The sequence below is a fragment of the Arachis stenosperma genome, chromosome 3, assembly GCF_014773155.1.
Source record: "Arachis stenosperma cultivar V10309 chromosome 3, arast.V10309.gnm1.PFL2, whole genome shotgun sequence".
Taxonomy (NCBI): Eukaryota; Viridiplantae; Streptophyta; class Magnoliopsida; order Fabales; family Fabaceae; genus Arachis; species Arachis stenosperma.
The window spans coordinates 158,809,640-158,832,486 of record NC_080379.1 but is presented as its reverse complement, the minus strand read 5'-3'; the positions used below and the strand labels follow the sequence as shown (position 1 = coordinate 158,832,486).

Below are 22,847 nucleotides of genomic sequence, written 5' to 3'. Positions count from 1 at the left end.
TTTTAGATATAAATCGATCGTTTGAAAAAATATCGAACACAATATTTGAATTTTGAAGGGAAAAAAGGTAGTCTACAAAAGAAGAAGAAGATAGGATTGTGAAAACAGAAAGAATAAGCTTATGAAAATGGATGTTAATAAGAGAAAGAATTTGAAAAGATGGAGTTGATAAAAGAAAAAAGATTTGTAAAACATTGCAACTAATTAACTGTCAACAGAAAATGATGACGTAAAGGATAAGTGTGGAGGCGACGTAATAAATAACTAATAACGTATATAATAGTTTGATTTGTGGATTGTGGAAGTGGCACACAAAACGAGAAACCAGGCTCAATTTTAGGGGCAACACTAAAACTCAAACCAAAACAAAACCTTACCAATTAACCACATTCATTCAACTTTAGAGATTTCTTGAGAGTTTGCATTGAGAGCCTCCACCACCATATTCATCTTAATTATTGTGGTGGTGGTTGTCGTTGTTTTCAGCACGGTGGCAAGGGACTAGCTCTTCCTTGCTTCCTGTGCTAATTAAACATGTTGACCATTAAGAGGGTTGCTACTGTTGTTTCCAATTATCAGGAAGACGATCATTCTGATAATAAGCCTTCCTTTGGTTGTGGCCGCAATTGCCTTGGCTCATGTTGCCTACCTGGTTTGTTTCTTTATTTTTCATGATTTCGCTGCATGCATGCATGCCTCTATCATCGTTTATTATTATGCAATTAAAATACCTGCTGTTTTTGTTTTTGGTGATATGATCTTCAGTTTCGAAGCTTCCAATTTACTTGTTCAAGAAAGACGGGAATGTTGGTTTGGTAGAATCATCTGAGGGAGTTTCTGAAATATCATTCCTTCACAACTTGCTCCTTGGACAGTGGCAGGACAGAATGAACCGCGGCCTCTTCAGGTATGACGTCACCGATTGCCAGACCAAGATCATCCCCGGCCACCACGGCTTCATAGCGCAGCTCAACGAAGGCCGCCACCTCAAGAAGCGTCCCACCGAGTTCCGAGTCGACCAAGTCCTTCAGCCCTTCGATGAAAGCAAGTTCAATTTCATGAAAATTGGACAGGAGGAGGTGCTCTTCATCTTTGACCACAGCGTTGACCACAGAAGCCATTTGTTGCCCAATGAATCTGTTGAAAACATGCCATCAGCATCTCCCAATGTGGTTGCAATCAATGTTAGTTTATTAAACTAAACTCATATAAGAAAATTTTCATATATGGATATGAAGGTTGATTGACTTTGATGTTATTATTAGGTGAGTCCTATTGAGTATGGACATGTTCTTTTGATCCCTCGTGTCCTGGATTGCTTTCCTCAGAGGATCGATCATGAAAGCCTCCGACTTGCAATGCACATGGCTAAAGAAGCTGCTGATCCATTCTTCAGATTGGGTTACAATAGTCTGGGTGCATTTGCCACCATCAATCATCTCCACTTCCAAGTATATTAAATTCGCAAGAATTTTCTGGATTCATAAATAGGGTAAAAACTAATAAAAACTAACTCTGCTGCAGGCTTATTACTTGGCAGCACCCTTCCCAGTTGAGAAGGCCAAAAGGCAGAAAATAAAAACTGTACAAAATAAGGGGCATCAATGTCCTCAAGGACTCTCTGTATCTCAGCTCTTGGACTATCCTGTTCGAGGACTTGTTTTTGAGGGTGGGAACACCACACGTGATCTTTCTGATACCGTTGCAAACTCTCTTGTTTTCCTTCAGAACAACAACATCCCCTTCAATGTTCTCATCTCTGATTGTGGTAACAAGATATATCTGTTCCCTCAGGTGAAAATTCTATCTATCTGTTTCCATTGATCTAATTAGATTTGGTTTTGAAGCAAATTATATATTTATATTTGGTAGTTCCTTTAAAAGTAACTATGCTGGCACTTAAATTAAGGAATTATAATACATTAACGCGACTACTCCAATGAAGATTTTATCATTGTCATCATATGAAGATATTTTATTTTGATTATTGAATGATAAATTATAAGGCTTGATTTTCGAATTTGGATTCTCTAAATTTTGAATTCCATTTTAGAGAGTAAAGTGTAATTTTTCACCATTTATTTCATAGGTGGAACCAAGAGTAAATATGAGAGAGAAATCATTTAAAGGTAGAAGATCATACTTTACCCTATAAAGTAAAAATTCAAAATTTAGAGGATCCAAATTCTTGATTTCACATGTTACAAAGGTGTTACTTTTATTTGAAAACAATGGACTATTTGTACAATGTGTACAATGACTATTGAGTTATGAAATGAACATCCCCGTTTAATTTTTGGGTTCACCAAGGATCGAAATCTTGACCTTTCGGATCTAGCGCTTTAATACTATATCATGATACCACTCATCCCAAAAACTTCAGCTGATGGGAAAATGTAACACTAATGATTATATCTCTAATACTCCATAAATCTCCATTGTACACATTGTATAAATATTTCATTGACTCCTCATATGTGTGGCTAATCAAATAAGTTATACTTTTTAAACAAAGATCGTCATGAAAAGATGTTTTTAATATTTTCATTGGAATAGTTGCCATATATTAATATGTATAGCAATCTCTCAAACTTTTTTGTTATAAGTTGTTTAATTTGTATGAGACAGTGCTTTGCGGAGAGGCAAGCACGTGGAGAAGTTAGCCAAGAAATCCTACAAGCACAAGTAAATCCAGCAGTGTGGGAGATAAGCGGACACATAGTGCTTAAGAGGAAGGTTGATTTCGACCAAGCATCTGAAACATACGCATGGAAACTCCTGGCTGAGGTTTCGCTGTCGGAAGAGAGGTTCCAAGAGGTGAAGGCCTGTGTTCTTAATGCCGCAGCAATGCGTGAGATAATTAATGCGGAAGGAATCAATCAAGAAGATGAAATGGTTCAAAACTTTGTACCAAGCACTTCTTGTGCTGCTTAACAACTACATCTAGATAGTTTATTTGCTCCAACATTGAAGAATGGCTTCAAGTGTGTTTAGGTTGCCACTGTAGCCATAGAATAATCTGCAATGTGCAACACTTTATGGCTGATTTTTTTAGTAATGGACAAAAGTGTTGTGTTATCCTTGTAACTGGTGTGTTTTAATCTAATATGAAAGTGTATTTTTTTCAAATTTAAAATGTATTTTTAGCGGTGTGAGTTCGAAAAATATGAAAAACAAATCAATGGACCCGATTTGTATTAAGATAATTTTTTTATCATAACGTAAATCGAAGGGTTAGATTTAAATATTTAAAAAAAACAATACTAAAATATAAATTTAAGAGTTAGATTTATATATTTAAAAAATTAAAATACAAAATATAAATCTAATCCTCATATTTGCATATTTAAAAAAAATTGAAAATCACAAATCAAATTTATGATCTCTATAAAAAAAATACATCAAATTTTATATTTGCTAAAAAATAATGCTGAAAAGGTAACACCAACATTAAAAAACGACACTTTGCATCATGTCATGTGACTTCTTCCTCCCCTTTCAATTCACCTTGCATTCTTGCATCAGTGTAGCTAGCTAAATCTGAATGTACCTAAATGTGAGTTACTACTAGACTTGTGGCATTCTAAAATTCTTGACCAAGAACAATATCTTTAATTTTTGGGCAATTTTCTTAAATAAATAAAATGGAGATCAATTTTACTTAGATTATACATTTTTAAAAATGAAAATGTAAATGTATTTTTTTCACGAATCTATAGAAATCGTTACTGATATTAGCGGATTAGGAGAGAACGTAAACCAATAGCCGCAGTTTATATGCATTGGAAGGTGAACAGAAATCTATAGGCAGTAGCGATTTTTGTAGAATATTACTTGGGCATAAATTGTTACAGACAATAACGGTTCATGTGTATTGAATGTTAAACATAAACCGCTGGAGGCAGTAGCGGTTTATGTTAAGTGTGTTACCAATGTCCAAGTGCCCAGCTCTAGTATGTCAAAAACTTCCAATTTGAAATGGGCGCTTCATTGTGGTAATTCTCAAGTTTCTTTCATAAATCAAATATTCACGTTTTTATTTGGAATAACGCCCCTCATTTTGAGTGTTAACAAGGTCTATTTTGAGAAGAAAATAAGCTGGCAGGTGTTACTCTTGGATGGCGCCCTTTGAGTTGGGCGTTATCAACGCCAAACTTTCTCTGATTCACGCTATTAACATGCATATAAACTTCATACTTAATGCCTTATGCATGCATTATTAGTGAATTAATGACTAAAATATGCATGCATGTGCTATTAATTAATAATGAAATGCAAAAAACGTGCATGCACTAACGTTAATTCATGAAGTTTATATGTATGTTAATAGCATGAATTAAAGAATGAAGCATGCATGTTGAAGGCGTTGTTAACGCCACTTAATTGCAAGCAATGCATATTATTCAAGAAACAAGTAAAGTATGCAAAAAAAGTTTAACGTTGGTAACGCCCAACTCAAAGTACACCATCTAAGAATAATCCTGCGAACCAACCTTCTTCTCAAAATGGACGTTATTAACGTCTAAAATGAGGGACGGTATTTCAAGTTGATTCATAAAAAAATGCATTTGCGTCTTCGTTTTAAAAAATGTGTAATAAAGTAAAATTGATGTCTATTTTATTTATTTAAGAAAATTGTCCTTAATTTTTTATTTATTAGACATTAATTTTTATGTCAAATTTTAATAAAATAATATATAAATCAGCTCCTATTTTTATTTAATAAAGATATAACTATTTATAAAAATTTTAAATTTTTTTAGATTATTTTTCTATAAACAAATCAATTGGTCTAACAAAATAAAAATTTGCAGATTAATTTAATAATAAAAAGTTTCTGAATATTAAGATACACCAACTAAATTTTTTAGAAACTGATTTGGGATATTATTTTTTTAAAATTGATACTATAACATTCTAATTCCACAGCATTAAAAATATTCTTTATAGAAAACAATAGTCCCATGGCAGTATCCCTTTTTCTTAAGGAAATAGTTGAATTTCGTTACTCACTCACAAAGGCATAAAATACAAGAATCAGATTTTTTTTTTTGGTGTACAATAAGATATTTTTGTTGGTATACAGAATCAGTAAGATTAGTATCTCGCTAGTCCACTTTTTGTTTTGGTTGTAACTTCTGCACTTCAATCTTTGGTCATGGTCTGGTCTAGAAACCTCGGGGCTCCCAAATTACAACCAACCCGTTCAGAAGGCTGTTCAGTATCTGTTAATTGTATACCAGATCCTAAAATATCGCAGTAATTTGCAGAAGGAATTAAAGCCCAATAGTATTATCCATTGAACTCAGCCCAAACTGTTTTTTTGGTCAAGACCCAAACTTAGTTCAAGGCCTGATAAAATAAAACGGTAAATCAAATCGGGCTTAGGCCCATATCTGTACCAGAAAAAATGAAAAAGAACGCGATAGCGAAACATAACCAACGACGCAGTACGGGCCAAAAAAAAAAAAAAAAAAACCAACGACGCAGCGTGAGCGGCGACTCCGACGACTGAGGCGGCGGCTGCATAAGGCAGAGGGTGGTGCCGCGACCAATTTCGCTTTGCGGTTCTGTTTTCATTCCTTTTTTATTTTCATTTTGAAGTGTTTCCCCGCTGATTCAGTAGCATTTGTCACCGTTGCTCTCACTCTCTGCTCTCTCGAAGATGAAAATGTAAGTCTATAACTTTTTTTAAAATGTTTTCCCCCCAAAATTATATATTCTTTCAATTGAAGCTTTGACTCTCTAGCAGGGATTTCGGTTAATGCTCTGATAACAATTTTGTTGATGATAGCTTAGAGGCAAATAATGGTGCCCTCACCAACTTCGAGGTGCTTGATTTCTTACGAGCTAAAGGAGCTTCCAAAGATCCTACTAGGGTTCTTGCCAAAGTAGCCCAGTCTGAATACAAGGTATTAAAAACCCGATTTAATTTGGATATGCAATGAATTTATATCGCCACATGAATAGATTTGTTTGAATTGTACTTGACACTGTTTGTTTCTGAAAATATCCTTAGTTATTTATTTCCCGTAACTTCAATAGATGGTTATAGTACATTTTTTTATCTGTGTATGAGTTATGACCCTGATGCATCTCCATCAGGTTTATGATTATCTGATTGATACTGCTGCTCGTGATCAAACAAGAGAGAGCATCAATGAGTTCCTGGAAAGTGTTAAAAGCCATGATCTAGCAAAAGCTGAGATTCTCAACATAATCAACATCAGGCCCACCAACATAGTCGAAATTTTTCCCGTATGTTGCCAATAATGTTTACAAGTTATATTTGCTCCGAACTTTTTAGTTTTTACCCACTAATACTTGTCTTTCCCTTTAGTAAACTGGTTAGCAGTAACAAACTAACATATAAGCAATAGAATATTTCTGAGAATTAATAGGTACCTTGACATTATTACATAACTTCTAAATACTATGGAAAATGCTTAGCTCTGAATTCATCTTAGTATGATTCGGAAACTCATAAGGAAAAGTGATTAATCATCCTTGAACCCATATCTGAGTCCTTGTAGCCTATAACATAAATGACAAAACCTTGTCTTCTAAGTTCCTTGTTCAATGTGAATTTGGGGTATGTCAATTCTTGATTGGTTGCATTTGTTTTGAAACGAGAAAAGTAATTATGATGGTGCAGGAATGATTAAGCCATAGAATCACTCTGCTATGTTATGTTATTTTTATGTTTGATATTGACAATCGATGAACTCGGTGATATGCTTTTGAGTTTGTTGTCTATCTTCACTTGTGTTTAGCATTTATTTGAGTAGTTCTAATTAGAGTTTTGGTGTGCTTTGCTTTTGTTACATAGATCATAGAGTGTTGTGATACTCGTTTTTCGGATGAAGAGCTCACAGAAACAGTTGAGATTGTGAAGAGAACATTGCCACCACCCCCTGAAGATGCCAATGGTGCTGAAGCAACAAAATCAAATGTTGAGGAAGGTGGGGGAACAAATGGAAACAAGTTGATATCCTACTTGTGACCATAGAATTTTGTGAATAGCACCACAGGATCTCAAGAAAGTAGTTCGGTTATAGTTTTCTATTAGTTGGTGTGCTGAGATTTAGAATTAGGTTCGTTTTTCATGGGTGTAAGTGTGTTTGTTACTGCCTTATTGGTGATGAAATACACATGCAAGGTGCATTGCCAAATTTGCAATATAGCACAGCAGGAAATTTTCTTTTTTCTCCTTTTTTGTTGCAATAATCTTTTATTGGTTGTCATATTATGGTATAAATCATAGAAGATTACAAGAGTAAATATCCAATTTAGTTCTTGAAATCGCAGGTGGACATCAATTTTTGGTCCCCTGAAATTTTAAAATGCTTAATTAAGTTATTGAAATGAGAAATGCAAACCCTGTTAGGTTTTACTCTTCCTATACCATTTTCACACTATTATTGCAATGGTAAACTGGAGCATTATATATTGGAAGATCAGCGTGAAACTTAAAATCTAATAAATTATGTGATCATTTGATTATGGATGATTAGTGCCTACTGCCTAGGGGTCCAAGTAAGCAACATAGTATCAATCCTGATTCTTGGGCAAATTATGTTTTCTCTCATCGAGGTGTTTTCCTTTATATTCGGCCTCTTCTCTTTTTTTTTTTTTATAACTTCGCATTTGATAGCACTATATCAGTAATCGACTAAATTTCTATTTTGGCCTCTGCGATTTACGTGATTACTCATTTTGGTCCTTGAAATTTAAAATTATCTATACTGATCCTCCAGATTCAAGTCTCGCACCAATGTGGTCTCTCGACTCTTTCCGGTGATGACTAGACAAACGGAATGTTGAGATGGCACCCTCCCTGTCACGTTAGATGATGAGTAAACGACGTCATTTACCCTTGACATCCAAATAAGTCAGAAATGTCGTCGCTTTGTATATGAAGGGAGAAAAAATGATGGAGACCCAAAATAAAGTATTCTTCTTCTTCTCTACCTTCACGATTCTTCATTTCTAACTTGTTTGGACACCAAGGGTAATCGACGTCGTTTACTCATCATCTAGTGTAGTAGGGAGAGTGCTATATCAGCACTCCATTTGCCTAGTTATTGTCGGAAAGAATCGAGGGATCATATTGGTACCCGAACTTGACTCTGGAGGACTAGTATAGATAATTTTAAATTTCGGAGACCAAATTATGTAATCGCATGAACCTCAGAAACTAAAATGGGTATTTAGTCATCGGTAATCTCTAATATGAGAAAAGCTTTTCACTTTACAGTTTTTATACATCAGTCCTTTCTAATTAGCCTAAAAAATCTTTAGCACTATTGTTTGTTCCCTGGTTCCCCTCTTATTAAATATATAGTCATTAGAAGCTTTAGGGCTGCATCACTTCTTAAGACATTATAAAGCATATGATTTAGCTGCCACATGCCCACATCTAACATAAGAAAATTGCCTCAATTTGGTAAAACATTTCCAATCATGACTCCTAATGAACACATGCTTAAATTCCGTACTTTTTCTTAACAAATAGGTTTTTTTAAAAACAATAGCTTATTTTGGTGAGTTAGTTATTTTGTGAACACCCGATACTAAAGGATGGCCTTACCTTAACGGCAACCAAAATGCTTTAAAAGCCAAGCTCTCAAGACATTTACACCTCCCAATCTCCATTTTCAGTGTGAAAACAACATAACAAATCTCATTTTCACTCATACAACCCAAACAAGAACAAGAAGATCCTACAATGGCTGACGATGATCCACAAGATGTAGCTGACAGGGAAAAAATATTCAAGAATTTTGATGCCAATGGTGATGGTCAAATCTCTTCCTCGGAGCTCGGCGAAGCACTCAAGACACTAGGATCGGTGACCCCAGAGGAAGTGCAACGGATGATGGAAGAGCTCGACACAGATGGTGACGGCTTCATTTCGTACGAGGAATTCACGGCGTTTGCAAGAGAGAACCGTGGCCTAGTCAGGGATGTCGCCAAGATCTTCTAATTCATTACTTGCCTTCCTTGTTCATTCTCCATCCTTTTAATCTAGTTGTGTACATCTTTGTGCTATGTAATCAACGATTACTAGAGAAAAATGTTTGATGTTCTATGTTTTATTAGTTATGTGGTTATGTCTTGTGATTGATTAGCTTTTTGTTTTCCATGTCTTTGGTATGTCCAACTTGCATTATTATTAAACAAAGAACCTTATCCTACACATAAAGGGTATGTGACTAGATGTTGAGATGCTCTAATAATCTCCAGAGAGAAGAGGAGGGGAGAGAGAGAGGGAGGAGAAAGGGGGGGCTTCTTTAAAACAACAAATCTTGAGATGTACCTACACAAGGAGACATGATACATCTTGTTGACATAGGATAATGTCCATATAATGACATAAATAATAGGGAGGGCCGATCATATAGGATCATAAGAAAAAAGAAAACGACAATAAACTTACATGAAACTACATGTGCTTTATTAAAATAATAATGATGATGAGATTGCACATGTTCCAAAATGAATCCATTAGTGTAAGAACAAATAGTTCTATGAATGTTGTTCAATATGTTACTTTGATGTTTAGCCACTGAGAACTTCAAAATGAAAGTTTTCTATTCTCCAATCCAACCTAAACTTTGTGCGGCGGTAACTTGTAAGAATAAAAGATATTGTTTTACAACATGAAGCACAAACAATGAACTACACTTCACCTTTTGACAATAAGGTAAAACACAAAGGGAAGATATCTACAGACAAACCAATCTTTGTCTTAGCTCCTAGTTCTATTTACAATTTCAACACGCTTAGATATATATATCTTTAATACTCTAGTCAGAAAAGTAAGAATCATGGCAAAAAGTGAATTGTTTTGAGGTAGTTATCATGTTTTTAACGACCATAGAGATAATCCTCATCCTCAAACTCAGAAACTCCTAGCATTGCCAAAGCCAAGTGACTTTTCATCTCATTATTTGTTTGTTCTAGCTGAGAATAACAATCAATCACACATCCATTCCCGAGAAAACCAGACTTCTTTCTTTTAGAGAAAAGAGGTTCTTCTTCACCTTTCAGTATCGCGATAATCTCGTGTATGCCGGGTCGTCGAGATTCCTCGTTTGTGACAGAAGCGGCTGCTGCTTCGATCATCCGAGCGATTTGATTTGAGAATCTCAAACTGCATTTGAGTTGAGGATCGAGCAGCTCGTCAATGGCTCCTTTCCCTTTCTGTAGAAAAGGCTTAGCCTGCAAATGTATGTCAAATTTGATGTTTGTCAATAAGGGAACGTCCATTTGAAAATGAACCAGAAAATTGAACAATTTTCAGTTTTGTTTTGATTTGATTCGTAAGAGAAGCATACAGCTAGGCTATCATAGTGTCTTCTGTGATAAAGACAAGGTGAAATTGATATTACTGCTTTCTTCAAAGTTAATGTACTATTAGAAAGGAGCAAGTTATGCTTAAAATGTTTGTTGTTAACAATCTCAATCCAAAAAGAAAACCATCATCAGTCAGGAGTTATGGCAAAACTGTGCAAGAATTGAAGTGTTTTAACTCACCCATAGGACCAAGTTCTCCTCCCCCTGAGACCTTTTTGCTTCAATTGGTTTCCGACCAGTTATAAGTTCCAATAGGACAACTCCAAAAGCATAAACATCAGTCTTATCTGATACTTTACCATGTTGGAAATACTCAGGAGCCAAATATCTGTTAGAAAAATGTTGATATAGTATATTTAACTTCAGTGATTTGAGCATGAAAACTAATGATGCCAAAAATTCCGAAGTTCTGCATATTCAATTTGAAGGGAATCGAGGGAATATGATCGTACCCAAATGTTCCTTTGACAGTTTTGCAAAGGAAAGGAACTGAAGGCGCTGTAGTCCAAGTAGCTAACCCGAAATCACATAACTACAATTCAACAAAAACAATCAAAATGACTTGCAAGGCCAATTAAGACATTGTTTCATATCATCCGACCAATTCGCAACAAAACTCACCTTGGGAGTCTTCTTAGAAGAAAGCAGAATGTTAGAGGGCTTAATGTCTCTGTGAACAACACATCTTTCAGTTCCATTATGCAGATAAGCCACAGCCTCTGCAATCCCAATTGCAACTTTGTACCTCACAGACCATGGAAGGGGTGAACTACCCTTCCCACCCTTCTTCCTCCCTGTAGAATAAGCCTTGTTATAATCAGTCAAATTCATTGACTTCAAACCAAAGCCTCACTGAAAATACAATAATCAGATAAATGAGTACCCACCATGCAAGTGCCGCTCCAAGCTGCCACCTGAGACATACTTGTACACCAAGAACAAACCCTCCTCCGGGTCAATACAAAAACCAACAAGGGGAACGACGTTTGGGCTATGAAGGGAACTTGCAATCATCAATTCTCTACAAAATGCCTTTGCAGACTCCTTATCTTCCTTATCCAAGCGTTTTATAGCCACCACAGTTCTCAAAATCCCAACTCTCCCTCTAAAAACACAGCTCAACGCCCCTCTCCCCAATACTCTACCTAACCAACACAAACACAAAGAACTAATCATGATCTCTAACACACAAAAAGGAACCAACTTCAACCAAAACAATAACACAACACCAGCAATACAAAAAGGGTTTTGCTCACGAGTTTGAAAAGTTTCTAATCTCTTCATACATTCAGTGTCATTAGAAACTTAAAAATATTATTTTTATAATAAAAATCTCAACTTTTAAATCCATATAGAAGGCAAGAGGGGGGAAAAGTCACCTTTGGAGAAATTGCGGGTAGCAGAGAGTATTTCAGCATAGGTGAATCTGATCAAAGAGTGTGCAACTGGGGAAATGCTCTTCTCCAAAGACTCAATCCTCCTCCACTTGATCTCTCTGGCGCGTGATTCACTGACACCATTGTCCAAATTCACCATGAGAACCGTTGCAGCACTTGAAGAACTCATGTTGAGGGACTCCAACTCAACCTGAGAACAGAAGCTGAACCTGAAAGAAGAGTGAACCGATTGAGGCTCTGCATTGTTCAACAGTTCAGCTCCACAGCCACCAGACTCAGCAAGAAGCCAAGCCTTGTTGTGCTCCAAATTACCCTTCTTGTTGCTGCATTCATCATCTTTGCAGCTATTCCTCCTCCTACTCGAAGAAGAAGAAGAAGGAGGAGGAGAAGAAGGGCTGGAAAGACATGCAAAACCAAAATCCCAAATCATTTTTCCGAGAAAGGTTCTGAATTTGAGGTTGTTGTGGTCACAGTAGTGATGTGCAAGTAGAGAGGAGGAGGAAGAGGAAGGAGGAGGAAGAGGAACATTTGGGGCAATGGAAATGTCACTGGAATCAGTGCAGGTTCCTTGGGAGAAACCCATTGTGATGAAGTAGATCCCACAACAAAGTGGCACAGAAACCCAGTGGAGAGAGAAGAAATTAAAAAAAAAAAACTGAATAAAGTTAAAGCTGCTTTGCTTGTGGGGTTGGAGAGAATTTTCTTAGCAGCAACCTACAGAAAAGAAGAGGAGAGAGTATGGGTGTCTAATCTAACTTATAAATAATAATAATAATAATATACAGTAGTTGTTAAATGGAGAAAATTTTTGGAATGTGACATTGCATTTGCATCATTATCAATTTCTGATTCAGCAGAGTGGGAGAAGGTGATGAAATAAAGAAAGATTGTAAAAAATGTATTGCAAGATAGAGAAAGAGAGAGAGAGAGTGAAGAAGACTGGGAAACTACAAACTACAAAGGCAACATCTTTAGGCCATTATTTAGTAGCTAACCATGGTGGGTCATCCTATTGGGACTAATCAAGAAAATATAGACCTACTCATTATCTAATTATTATTATTATTACTATTATCATTACATCCAAGTTCTGAAACTCTGAAAGTGAGAGATAGCCAAAAAAAAACATTTTTTTTTCTTTTGAAAAACTTAGAAATATATTGTGTGTATGGGATATAAAATAACTACATGAATAATGAATAGCATTATGGGCTTTTTTATTTTTTTCAGAATACCATGTGGATAATAAATAACAAAATATCCAAAATTTTTGAATAACCTTGATTGCTAAATGAGAAAAGGACAGTAACAAAAGGTAGTATAGAAATGCAATTAAAATAAAGAATGAATGATAACAGTGTTGAGAGTAGAGACAAAGATCCATGTGAAGGGGATTCTGAAGATCAATGGATGTGGATGCGGCATTGGGCAGTTTGGTATCCATCACGGCTCACAAGTTACAACCCAACAGCCACTCCTGACAAGTGACAACCCTGCTTCTCTACCTCTGTTTCTTCTTCTTCCTAAATCTTAATTAACCAAACACATTTATTTTGAAAAAATTTGTTTATTTATTATTGTTGTTTTATATCTATGAAACAGATTTATTTCTGCTGTGGATCTTGTCATTAGTTCTATGCTTTCCGTATTTCTGGCTTTTTCACGCAAACATACGGTGAAAACTCAGGTGAAGTCGACTTCACATGAAATACTTCAGAGTCGTTAGATGAAAATTTAGTCAAATCAATCAAATCATCTGACGGCTCTTAGGTATCAACTTCACGTGAAGTCGACTGCACTGCACCTGAGTTTCCACCCAAACATATAATAGAGTAACAATCAATACTTCACCTTTCTTCTTTTTTTTTTCTTTTTTTTTTTGTAGAAGAATCAAGAATATGTCTATCTTTAATTACTTATATGTGACTCTTGATTGTGCTCTCCATACGACACACCGCTTTAAGTGATTGATAATTTCAACCAATATATAGTTAATAATTTTCATGTTTTTCGTTATTCTAATCACACTCATTTTGTTTAATTATTTTGCGCCCACAGTTGTTGATTCAGAATTTCAGATCAAATAGTAAAATCGTAAAAGTGAGATAATGAAAGAGTGTATTATTTCGTTTTCAATCATGTATTCAGATCAACTTTGTAGTTTAGTGCAATTCGTTCCTGACGTTCTATCCAAGGTCATTTTAAAGTCTCTTATGATGAAAAGGGAGAAAAAAAAAAAGGTAAAATGAGAAGATAATTATAAATCAAACAAAAAATAACATAATTAAGTAATTAAGCAGCTTAGTAAGATATCAGTGTAAAAATTAAAACTGAAAAGGAAAGATAATCATTTTAATAGTATTGCTTAGAAAATTGAAATTTATTAATATAATATATAAATTTTTGCTACAAACGTATTAATGTATTAGTTAGGTGAATTAATATTTTAGATATGTGATCGTTCAAAAATTTATGTATTATTCGTATTTTGTTGATTAGGTATTAATATTCTATATATGTAATTTTATAAAAAAAATTATTATGCACTAAAATTTATGTAATATATATATTTTGCTAGTTGGGTGTTAATATTCTGACGTGTGATTTTAAAAATTATTTTTTATGTTGTGTACAAAAAGTTTTGTATTTTGTATTAATATTTACATAAAAATTTTTGTGTGGTGTATTTCATTAGTTAGTTAGGTATTAATATTTTGGACATTTTTTAAAAAATTTTATCAATATTTATGTGTTATGTATCAAAATTTATATATATTTTTTTCGATTATTGAACCATAACCTCGACTTAAGAAGAGGAAAAACATACAAAAATTAATTTTTAATTAATTAAAACTTCCTTTCACATTGTCATTAAGAATAAATAATCAATCAAAACTAATTAAGTTAAAGGCTTAAAGCTAAATACAAAAAATCTTGCATCAACAATAAAATAAAGCCTAAAAAATTATTTAATAGTTTTGTTGAACAGATATAAAAAAAAGGTGATAATAATAAAAAAAATGAGAAAAAAGAAAAAAAATGCGCGACTAAGGTTGAGAAATTATTTAGTTGATTAATTTTATTATAAAAAAATGATAACAATAACAAATATTAATTTTGAGAGAAATTGTGGTGTATATATTTTGTGAAGTTATCAATAAAGAGCAAAGTGTCTCTCATCTCTTAGTTAATGATAGCGACAACCATGCTGTATTTAGCAAAACCAGATTATCGGACTGGGATGTATTTGATATGAATGTGGATGATGATGATGATGTGGTTAAATAGTATAATTATTATCAAGAAAAACAACCTTGATACCTCAGATTTAATTTAGATTTGTAAAGCACGTGAATAAACGAAACAATTTCCCCATCAATTGTCAAGTAGCTAGAAACTAGGTCTATATAAGTTGATGATGAGATCATACGAGAAATTAAAGTGGAATTTGTAAAGCTAGCTTTCATTATTGGTAGTTTGAAAAGAAATTTTCAAAAAAAAAATCCTTAATATGTGAATTTTCCTGGAGAAATTGAGTAATTAATTAATGAGATGATGAACTGGCTACCTTAGCATCAACTAACTAGCTAGTAGTATATCTTTATCTGTATTTATATGTATCCAAAAATCAATTAAAAGTGATTGAGATTTTTGAAGCGCTAATAAGTTAAGGTAGGGCAATAATGGTTGGTCACTCACTCACTTTGTGATTTGTGAGGTGAGGCCATACTTGAGCGGTCAAGTCAAAGAACACACTTGCATCTGACACGTGTGGTAGGTGTCGGTACTCCAATGGAACCTACCATGCATCATCATCAACACATGAATATCATTATTATGGACTATTAATATTTCAACACTATCTTTTTTTTCAATTCATCCTACCCATGCGGAATTATTATACAACCTTAGTATTGTTCCAATTAATTAGGCATGGCACAATTAGGTTTCAATAATTAGGAGCTTAGGACCAATGATGAATTGTTTGGTACTTGTTTTATTTCCAGATCACTGATATGATTCTTATGAGGATCTTCTCATTCTACTTTCATATACACATAAATTAGAAAAGAAAGAAGCTTGTTCTTGCACGTTTGATTTACGAGTATTGTGGTCTATCTTATTTCACAGCTAACAACTGCATTGAAGAAACTAGTACATTAATGAAACTAAAACAATGAATTTATATAATTATATATGTGTGTGACAAAATAGCACGTATTCAAATATTTTAGCATCGGTATATATTGCAATCATATATATATATATATACACAGCAAACTCTGACGACGTTCCATCCAAATAGAACTCTTCATATTTGAACCACCCGCATTAGATCGAGAATTCAAAATTTTAATTTCAAACTCTAAAAAAAAATAATCAAAATATATATCTATATATTTGTCATGAAATTGATTATTTTAAAAACTTAAATTAGGTATAAGTACATTAATAGTTTATACCTAGTGCATCCTCTTATGTAAAAGCTTTTTTTGAGCTTAATTCTTAAGAAATGTGAAATTTACATTGTCATACAATATTAGAGAAAAAAAATTATCCATTTATCTCTATTTATTAATTTAAACTTTTTAAATAAGTAATTTTATGACATTATATCTAAAATTAAATTCAATATTATTAATAAAGCACCTATTCACAAATGTTCAGTTGTTCACTTTCCAAGAGAGAATATATTATATGAATTTCACACCTTTTAATTATAATATATCTAGAGAGAATTTATAAGTGTGAGACATCATTTATCTTTTGAATTAATTTTAAGAGTTAAATTTGACACGCTCAATACAAATTTTAATAATATTGATTGTTCTTGAAATATTTTTCTTTCCTTTTTAAAGAAAAGCACGGTTTTTAAAACGATAGAGTACACTAATAATAGCATAATTAGTTGCAACTTTGCAAGTTCTCCCCTCTCTTTCTTGAACTTGAAGGTTTTCTCTTTCTCTCCTTTGCTTTTCTTTAAGACTTTAACCCCCTTTTTTGGGCCTTTTCTGTGTTTCAACTTTCAATAAAAAACAAGCCTCTATCACCAAGTAAGGTGAAATCTTTTTTCATGACATTTATTAATTAATGTTCAATTTGCATAAACCCTTACCAAATACAATTGTATATTAATTAAGGTTTTGAATTTTGAATTGAACACTCTATTTCAATAATCTGTTGCAAGTCATACGCAATTAATAGATTAAACTAAAGTTGACAAGATTTAATTAGGAGATTTTGTATGATAATTATTTTATGGTTGAGTTTTGTATACTATAACAATACAACACATTGCGTATCAGATTAGGTTAATAAAACATGCATCTAACATCAAGTCACTAAAAGTAGAATACTACTAAATGGTTTACATAAATTTATAACCTTGTTTGGATTAGCACGTCTTTTTGAGAAAATTTTTAAATAACTAAGTAGTACATTGTTATATGGGATATAATCAAGATATTCTTTAAAAATATTTAAACAATTCTCACTTAAATTTTTAAAACAGTGTCAGCACTTATTTTGTGATTGTTATTAAGGAAGTTTTAGGATACAGATCTAAATTTATAGATGTGTTTACGTGGCAAAACCTATACCACACATTTTAAAGCCACACTTTTTATTTAAAATCGTAACTCTTTGTAAAAAAAAGCGTTACCTAATGGAAAAAAGTAAATTAGAAGATTTAAGAGAAGAAATAATTAAGTTATCAAAATTAATAGATCAAAAATTAATGATTTTAACTAATGTTAACTGTAATGACACCGAATTCTTAAAATCAATACAAAATGATTTTTTTCAAAATCTTTATTTTACTATAAGTTTTATTGAAGGACTTCAAAAACCTGAAAAAACTTATTTCTCACACGGAATTCCTAAAAAATGTTACCATGGAAATGATTCACCACATCTTTATCATACCTTTAACCCACAATTAAATTTTATAGTAGACATGCTTGAAGAAATATTAGTATCCATAAAATTTCAGAGAAATAAGGAAAAAGAAAATCCCAAAGAAGAAAAATTTCAAAATATAATCAACATAACAGATTTAAAAGTAAAACCACCACTAAAATTATGAATATTGAAGAAAAATTAGAAGAAGTTACAATGCTTTTTAAACAATTAAAAATGGCTCAAGAAAATAATGTTATGGAACAGGGATTTCAAATAGAAGAAGAATTAGTAAGTTCTGAAAATATAGAAAATGAAGAACACATCCTAGATTACTCAAGTGACGAAGAACCAGCAATTCCAATACAAGTAAAAAATGAAGTTGGAACATCTAAGGATAATCAATCTCAATTTAAATGGGAAACATGTTTTGATAATTATGCCTTTAAAAAAGGGTTTATAAACAAAGATTCAAAATATACAAAAATACCATCAAAATACATCCCTAAAATCCAGGAAATGGAAGGAGATAGAATGCTCGATTTAGACTGTAAAAAGAATGAAAAAGAAATTTTCGAAAATTGGTTGAATTCCTTCTTATTAGAAGCCTTTACTAATCCAAAGCTTAGTGAATTGTCTGGAAGAGACATTTGGAATTACATAGGGTTTCATACTAAAGGAACTATAAGAGATTATATGACATCAATAGAAAACCAAATAATAGAAGAATTAGAAACAAAAACATCAGCTTATGATAAGATATTATATATAATGATGATTCTATACAAAGAATTTTTTGGAAAAAATATTATAGAACATAGACAAGAAGTCTATAATAAAGAATATCAAGAAGCAAAAAATCATTTAGCTAATATTCAGATATATGATTTATGTAATGTGGAGTCTTATATATGTGAATATAGAATACATTATTACAAATTAAAAGAAGAAGATAAAAATCATTATCTTAGTATGTATATAACAAAACTTCCATATCCTGCTAATGAATTTATAATGGGAAGACTTATAAGAGAAATAAATAGAGGGACAATTGAAAATAATTTTGGTGGAGCAACATCTGCAATAAGAGAGGAAATAAAAGAACGTTGTATGCAAGAAGCAACTCAAAAAAGATTTGCAAATATAATTAGAATTTGCTGTCAGGATAATGAAGATATACCTCAAAAATATGGTCTTAATAAAAATTTTCAAAGAAAAAAAAATATCAATTTAGAAAAAGAAAATACTATCCAAACTGGAGAAAAAAGAGATATTTTAGAAAGGAAAATAACAATAAAAATAAAAGACAAAGAAATAACTATTGCCTGAATAAAAAAGAAAATTGTAAATGTTGGTATTGCCAAGAAGAAGGACACTATGCAAATGAATGCCCGAAAAAGAAGGATAAAAAGGATCTTACTAAACAAATAGAAATTGCTAAGTCTTGTTTCATGGAACCATTAGAAGAATCGGATGATAACTTAGACTATATTTTTTAATATGTCTCGGAAACAGACTCAGAGACTGAGTAATAATGCTACATTTATTACTATAAAAATAACAGAAAAGTTTATAAATGCTTTCATAGATTCTGGAGCAACACAATGCTTTGCTAGTTCAAGTATAAAACTTGATTGGAAAAAATTAAAGAAACCATTAAGAGTTAGAATAGCTGACAAATCAATACATAAAATTGACCAAAAGGCAGAGATGGTTGAAATTTTTATTCAAAATTATAGGTTCATTGTTCCATCAATATATATGTTAGATTCTGGAATGGATTTTATCATAGGAAATAACTTTTTAAAACTATATCATCCATTCATTCAAGAATTAACATATATAGTTTTAAAAGCTCCACACGATTCTTCAATAAATTAAAAATCAAAACGTATAAAAATACCAACTACTACTATAGATAAGATCTTAAAATTTAAAATATTCTCTATATTAGAGACATGTTATTTAAATCTATACTTTCAGATAAATATCCCAAAAAATAATCTTGAAATAAAGATAGAAGAACTTTTGGATGAAATTTGTGCTGAAAATCCTTTAGATATTAAAAATACAAATAACGAATTAGTAAGTATTAAATTAAAAGATCCTACAAAAGAGATAAATGTTCCAAATAAAATTCCTTATTCCGCAAGAGATAGAGAAGAATTTTCATTAGAATGTAGAGATCTTTTGGAAAAAGGAATTATAAGATTAAGTAAAAGTCCTCATGCGGCTCCAGCCTTTTATGTCGAAAACAATAATAAAATTAAAAGGGAAAAACGAAGAATGGTTATTAACTATAAGAAGATGAATGAAGCAACTATTGGTGATGCTCATAAACTTCCAAGAAAAGATTCTATATTAGAAAAAATCAAAGGAGCAACTTGGTTTTCATCTCTTGATGCAAAATCAGGGTATTGGCAACTTCGTTTAGACGAAGAAACAAAGAAATTAACCGCTTTTACTTGCCCAACAAAAGAATCAACAAGTGTGTTACTCTATAAATGGAATGTATTACCATTCGGATTAAAACAAGCCCCAGGTATTTATCAAAGATTTATGGAAGAAAATCTAAAAGAATTAAATGAATTTGTTTTAGTGTACATTGATGATATACTAATTTTTATAAAACAGGATAAAGAAGATCATCTTCAAAAATTATTAATAGTTTTAGAAAGATGTAAAGAAAAAGGATTAGTTCTTAGCAAAAAGAAAGCAAGAATAGCAAAACAAGAAATAGAGTTTCTTGGATTAATTCTATCTACTCAAGGTAAGCTAAAACTTCAACCAAATGTTCTAGAAAAGGTAAATTTATTTCCTAATAAAATAGAAGATAGAAAACAATTACAAAGATTTTTAGGGTGTATAAATTATATTTCCGATCAAGGATTTTTAAAGAATATAACAGAATACACTAAAAGCTTATTTCCAAAAATAAGTACTAAAAAAGAATGGAAATGGGATGAAAAAGATAGTATGCAAATTCAAAGAATTAAAGAACTTTGTGAAAAACTTCCAGAACTTTATATTCCAGAAGAAAATGACTACTTAATAGTAGAAAGAGATGCTTCAGACATAACCTGGTCAGGATGTCTAAAAGCTAAGAAAGCTATAAAAAGTTTGGAACAAGAAAAAGAATCATTAGATTCTAAATATTCCCCAAAGGAATTACTTTGCAGGTATATTTCAGGGACTTTTACTCCAACAAAACAGAGATATACCACTCATGAAAAAGAAACTCTAGCAGCAATTAAATCTCTTAAGAAATGGAAAATTGATTTACTACCCAGAGCTTTTACATTAAGGACAGATTCAAGTTACCTAACAGGTTTCATACGATATAATTTAAAAGTTGATTATAATCATGGACGATTGGTAAAATGGCAATTATTTTTGTTACAATATCCAATAAAAATTGAATATATTAAGGGTGACAAAAATGTTATTGCAGATACATTAACAAGAGAATTGAGTTCGTCTACAACGCATTAGATCAAGAAATTCAGAAATACGAACAAGAACTCGAAAAATGCAAGCATTGTCAGCAAATAAGGACACAGATCCAATCCCTCAAGAAGGCCATCGAAGCAATGAAATCAACACAACAACCAAAACCATCAGAGTTCAGCCAGCTAAGCGTGGTGGACAAATCAGGTGAAGAAAAAATTCCAGAAAATAAAACAATTGCTGAAATTATCAAAAAATCCACCCAAGATAAAAAATATTATGTATTTATAATGGCCCCATGAAAGGAGTATATGATGCCTGGGAAAAAGCAGTACCATTTACACATCAATCAAGGATAATTCATAAAGGAGGGTTTTTAACACTGGAAGAAGCAAAGGAATCTTTCAGGGAATATGAAGCTCTTCATCCAGAGCAAACCCTAAAAAGAGCAGATAAAGCTCCAATTCAAAACCAGAGAACAAGAATAATAAGAAACATTCCTACAAGAGTTGAAATCAAGGAAAAGAAAAGGGTCTGTAGATCAAATCTCAGAGAAACCCTTAACATAGTCCTAAATTGGACTGAAGAAAAAAGGGCAATCTTGGGATATTATCCTATTGCCAAAGAACAGCTAACAAAGCTGGTTATATTTCCAGATGCTTCCCCATCTGACACCTATCAGTTTTTCCAGTATGGATTAATTGATAGAATTTTAATTTTTAATGATTTGAAAATTATTAGTGAGTTTCCTGCAGGATTCATTGATGCAGTAAAGAGATTTAAAAATATGATTGACAACGTAAATCCAAGGGATATATCCCTAAAATTTACGAATAGTCAACCTATTTTTAATGAAGAAGAAGAATGATTGGTTCCAGCACATCAAGTAATCTTCATGTCCGTCTTCCCAGAAAATTTTTAACCAATTGATCAAGTACAAGATTTAACAATTTACAGTCATGAAGGAAGACTAGCCAGCACACTAGCAAGGGTCTTCGAAAGAACTCAAAAGATAACAAGGGAACCTCACACAAGAATCAATTATAAAAGTAGAAATACTTTGCTTGTGTCCAGTAAAAAGAATGAAATTGAAGAAAGAGAGATGAGACTCTAAGTGTAATTTGAATCAGCATTCTACAACTTATCTGGACTCTTAGAAAAGCTCCCTGAAGGGATAAAGAGGAATCTCTGCTATTTGATAAAAGACAGAGAAGATCACAAGTGCCAGCTATGTGTCTCAGAGTTATCTGAAGAAAGCAATAATGAAACGGAATCAACCCACATGATAAAGGAAGAAGACAACGCATCTGAAGGACACATAATGAAAGAGGAGGACAGCACATCTGAAGCATCTCTCAACATTATTGCATAGTGACGTAAGCGCTTAGGTCATAGAGCACCAACAATGTAGCTGGTGCAAGATAATAAACAATGACGTAAGCAATGACGTCATAAGAAGGGTAAGGATGGAAATTGTCCATCAGATCCAACCATTATAAATAGGTTGCTTAGGCAATTGGAGAAGGCATCAGACAATAGAAAGCAGAAGGCTAAGAGTACTCATATGCTAGGAGAGTAAGGAGGAAGCTGTCGAGGCGATTCTATAGTCTGAAGAAGAATTCCCTTAGGAAAAACCAATTCTAAACTCCCCTCTGGAGTTAGTATCTACAATCTCCCATCTGGAGATAAAAACATCTTATGTAAAATATTCTAAATAAAGGAAGTTTTTCTCCAGAAAGGTACGCC

General features: G+C 32.7%; 4 protein-coding genes across 4 annotated transcripts; 3 read left to right on the top strand and 1 right to left on the bottom strand.

Moving 5' to 3' along the window:
- The first annotated feature begins 534 nt into the window (after positions 1–534).
- Positions 535–2,934, top strand: LOC130967067 (GDP-L-galactose phosphorylase 1-like). Its single transcript, XM_057891889.1, has 5 exons — positions 535–652; positions 766–1,184; positions 1,266–1,451; positions 1,525–1,794; positions 2,629–2,934. Exons 1-5 carry the CDS (start codon positions 535–537, stop codon positions 2,932–2,934), a joined length of 1,299 nt encoding a protein of 432 aa, XP_057747872.1.
- A 2,552-nt stretch (positions 2,935–5,486) lies between these two features.
- LOC130970483 (uncharacterized) lies at positions 5,487–7,210 on the top strand. The gene is made up of 4 exons (XM_057896581.1): positions 5,487–5,673; positions 5,795–5,912; positions 6,106–6,258; positions 6,830–7,210. Exons 1-4 carry the CDS (start codon positions 5,666–5,668, stop codon positions 7,001–7,003), a joined length of 453 nt encoding a protein of 150 aa, XP_057752564.1. The 5' UTR covers positions 5,487–5,665; the 3' UTR covers positions 7,004–7,210.
- A 1,518-nt stretch (positions 7,211–8,728) lies between these two features.
- On the top strand, positions 8,729–8,986 carry LOC130967691 (polcalcin Ole e 3). The gene has a single exon (XM_057892667.1). The coding sequence runs from the start codon at positions 8,729–8,731 to the stop codon at positions 8,984–8,986; it is 258 nt and encodes an 85-aa protein (XP_057748650.1).
- Positions 8,987–9,493: 507 nt separating this feature from the next.
- Positions 9,494–12,605, bottom strand: LOC130967658 (probable serine/threonine-protein kinase PBL7). The gene is made up of 6 exons (XM_057892614.1): positions 11,739–12,605; positions 11,247–11,504; positions 10,981–11,153; positions 10,812–10,891; positions 10,540–10,687; positions 9,494–10,224 (listed from the first exon to the last, which is right to left on the bottom strand). The coding sequence occupies exons 1-6, from the start codon at positions 12,337–12,339 to the stop codon at positions 9,871–9,873; spliced, it is 1,614 nt and encodes a 537-aa protein (XP_057748597.1). The 5' UTR covers positions 12,340–12,605; the 3' UTR covers positions 9,494–9,870.
- Between the last annotated feature and the right edge of the window lie 10,242 nt (positions 12,606–22,847).

Excerpts from the sequence above, each read along its gene's own strand:
- LOC130967691 (XM_057892667.1), top strand. The coding sequence starts at position 8,729 with ATGGCTGACGATGATCCACAAGATGTAGCTGACAGGGAAAAAATATTC.
- LOC130967067 (XM_057891889.1), top strand. The coding sequence starts at position 535 with ATGTTGACCATTAAGAGGGTTGCTACTGTTGTTTCCAATTATCAGGAA. Across the intron at positions 653-765 it reads TGGCTCATGTTGCCTACCTG|TTTCGAAGCTTCCAATTTAC; the intron begins GTTTGTTTCTTT and ends TATGATCTTCAG. Across the intron at positions 1,185-1,265 it reads CCAATGTGGTTGCAATCAAT|GTGAGTCCTATTGAGTATGG; the intron begins GTTAGTTTATTA and ends TGTTATTATTAG.
- LOC130967658 (XM_057892614.1), bottom strand. The coding sequence starts at position 12,339 with ATGGGTTTCTCCCAAGGAACCTGCACTGATTCCAGTGACATTTCCATT. Across the intron at positions 11,505-11,738 it reads TACCCGCAATTTCTCCAAAG|GTAGAGTATTGGGGAGAGGG; the intron begins GTGACTTTTCCC and ends TGTGTTGGTTAG. Across the intron at positions 10,225-10,539 it reads AGGAGAACTTGGTCCTATGG|GCTAAGCCTTTTCTACAGAA; the intron begins GTGAGTTAAAAC and ends ATACATTTGCAG.
- LOC130970483 (XM_057896581.1), top strand. Across the intron at positions 5,913-6,105 it reads TAGCCCAGTCTGAATACAAG|GTTTATGATTATCTGATTGA; the intron begins GTATTAAAAACC and ends CATCTCCATCAG. Across the intron at positions 6,259-6,829 it reads ACATAGTCGAAATTTTTCCC|ATCATAGAGTGTTGTGATAC; the intron begins GTATGTTGCCAA and ends TTTGTTACATAG.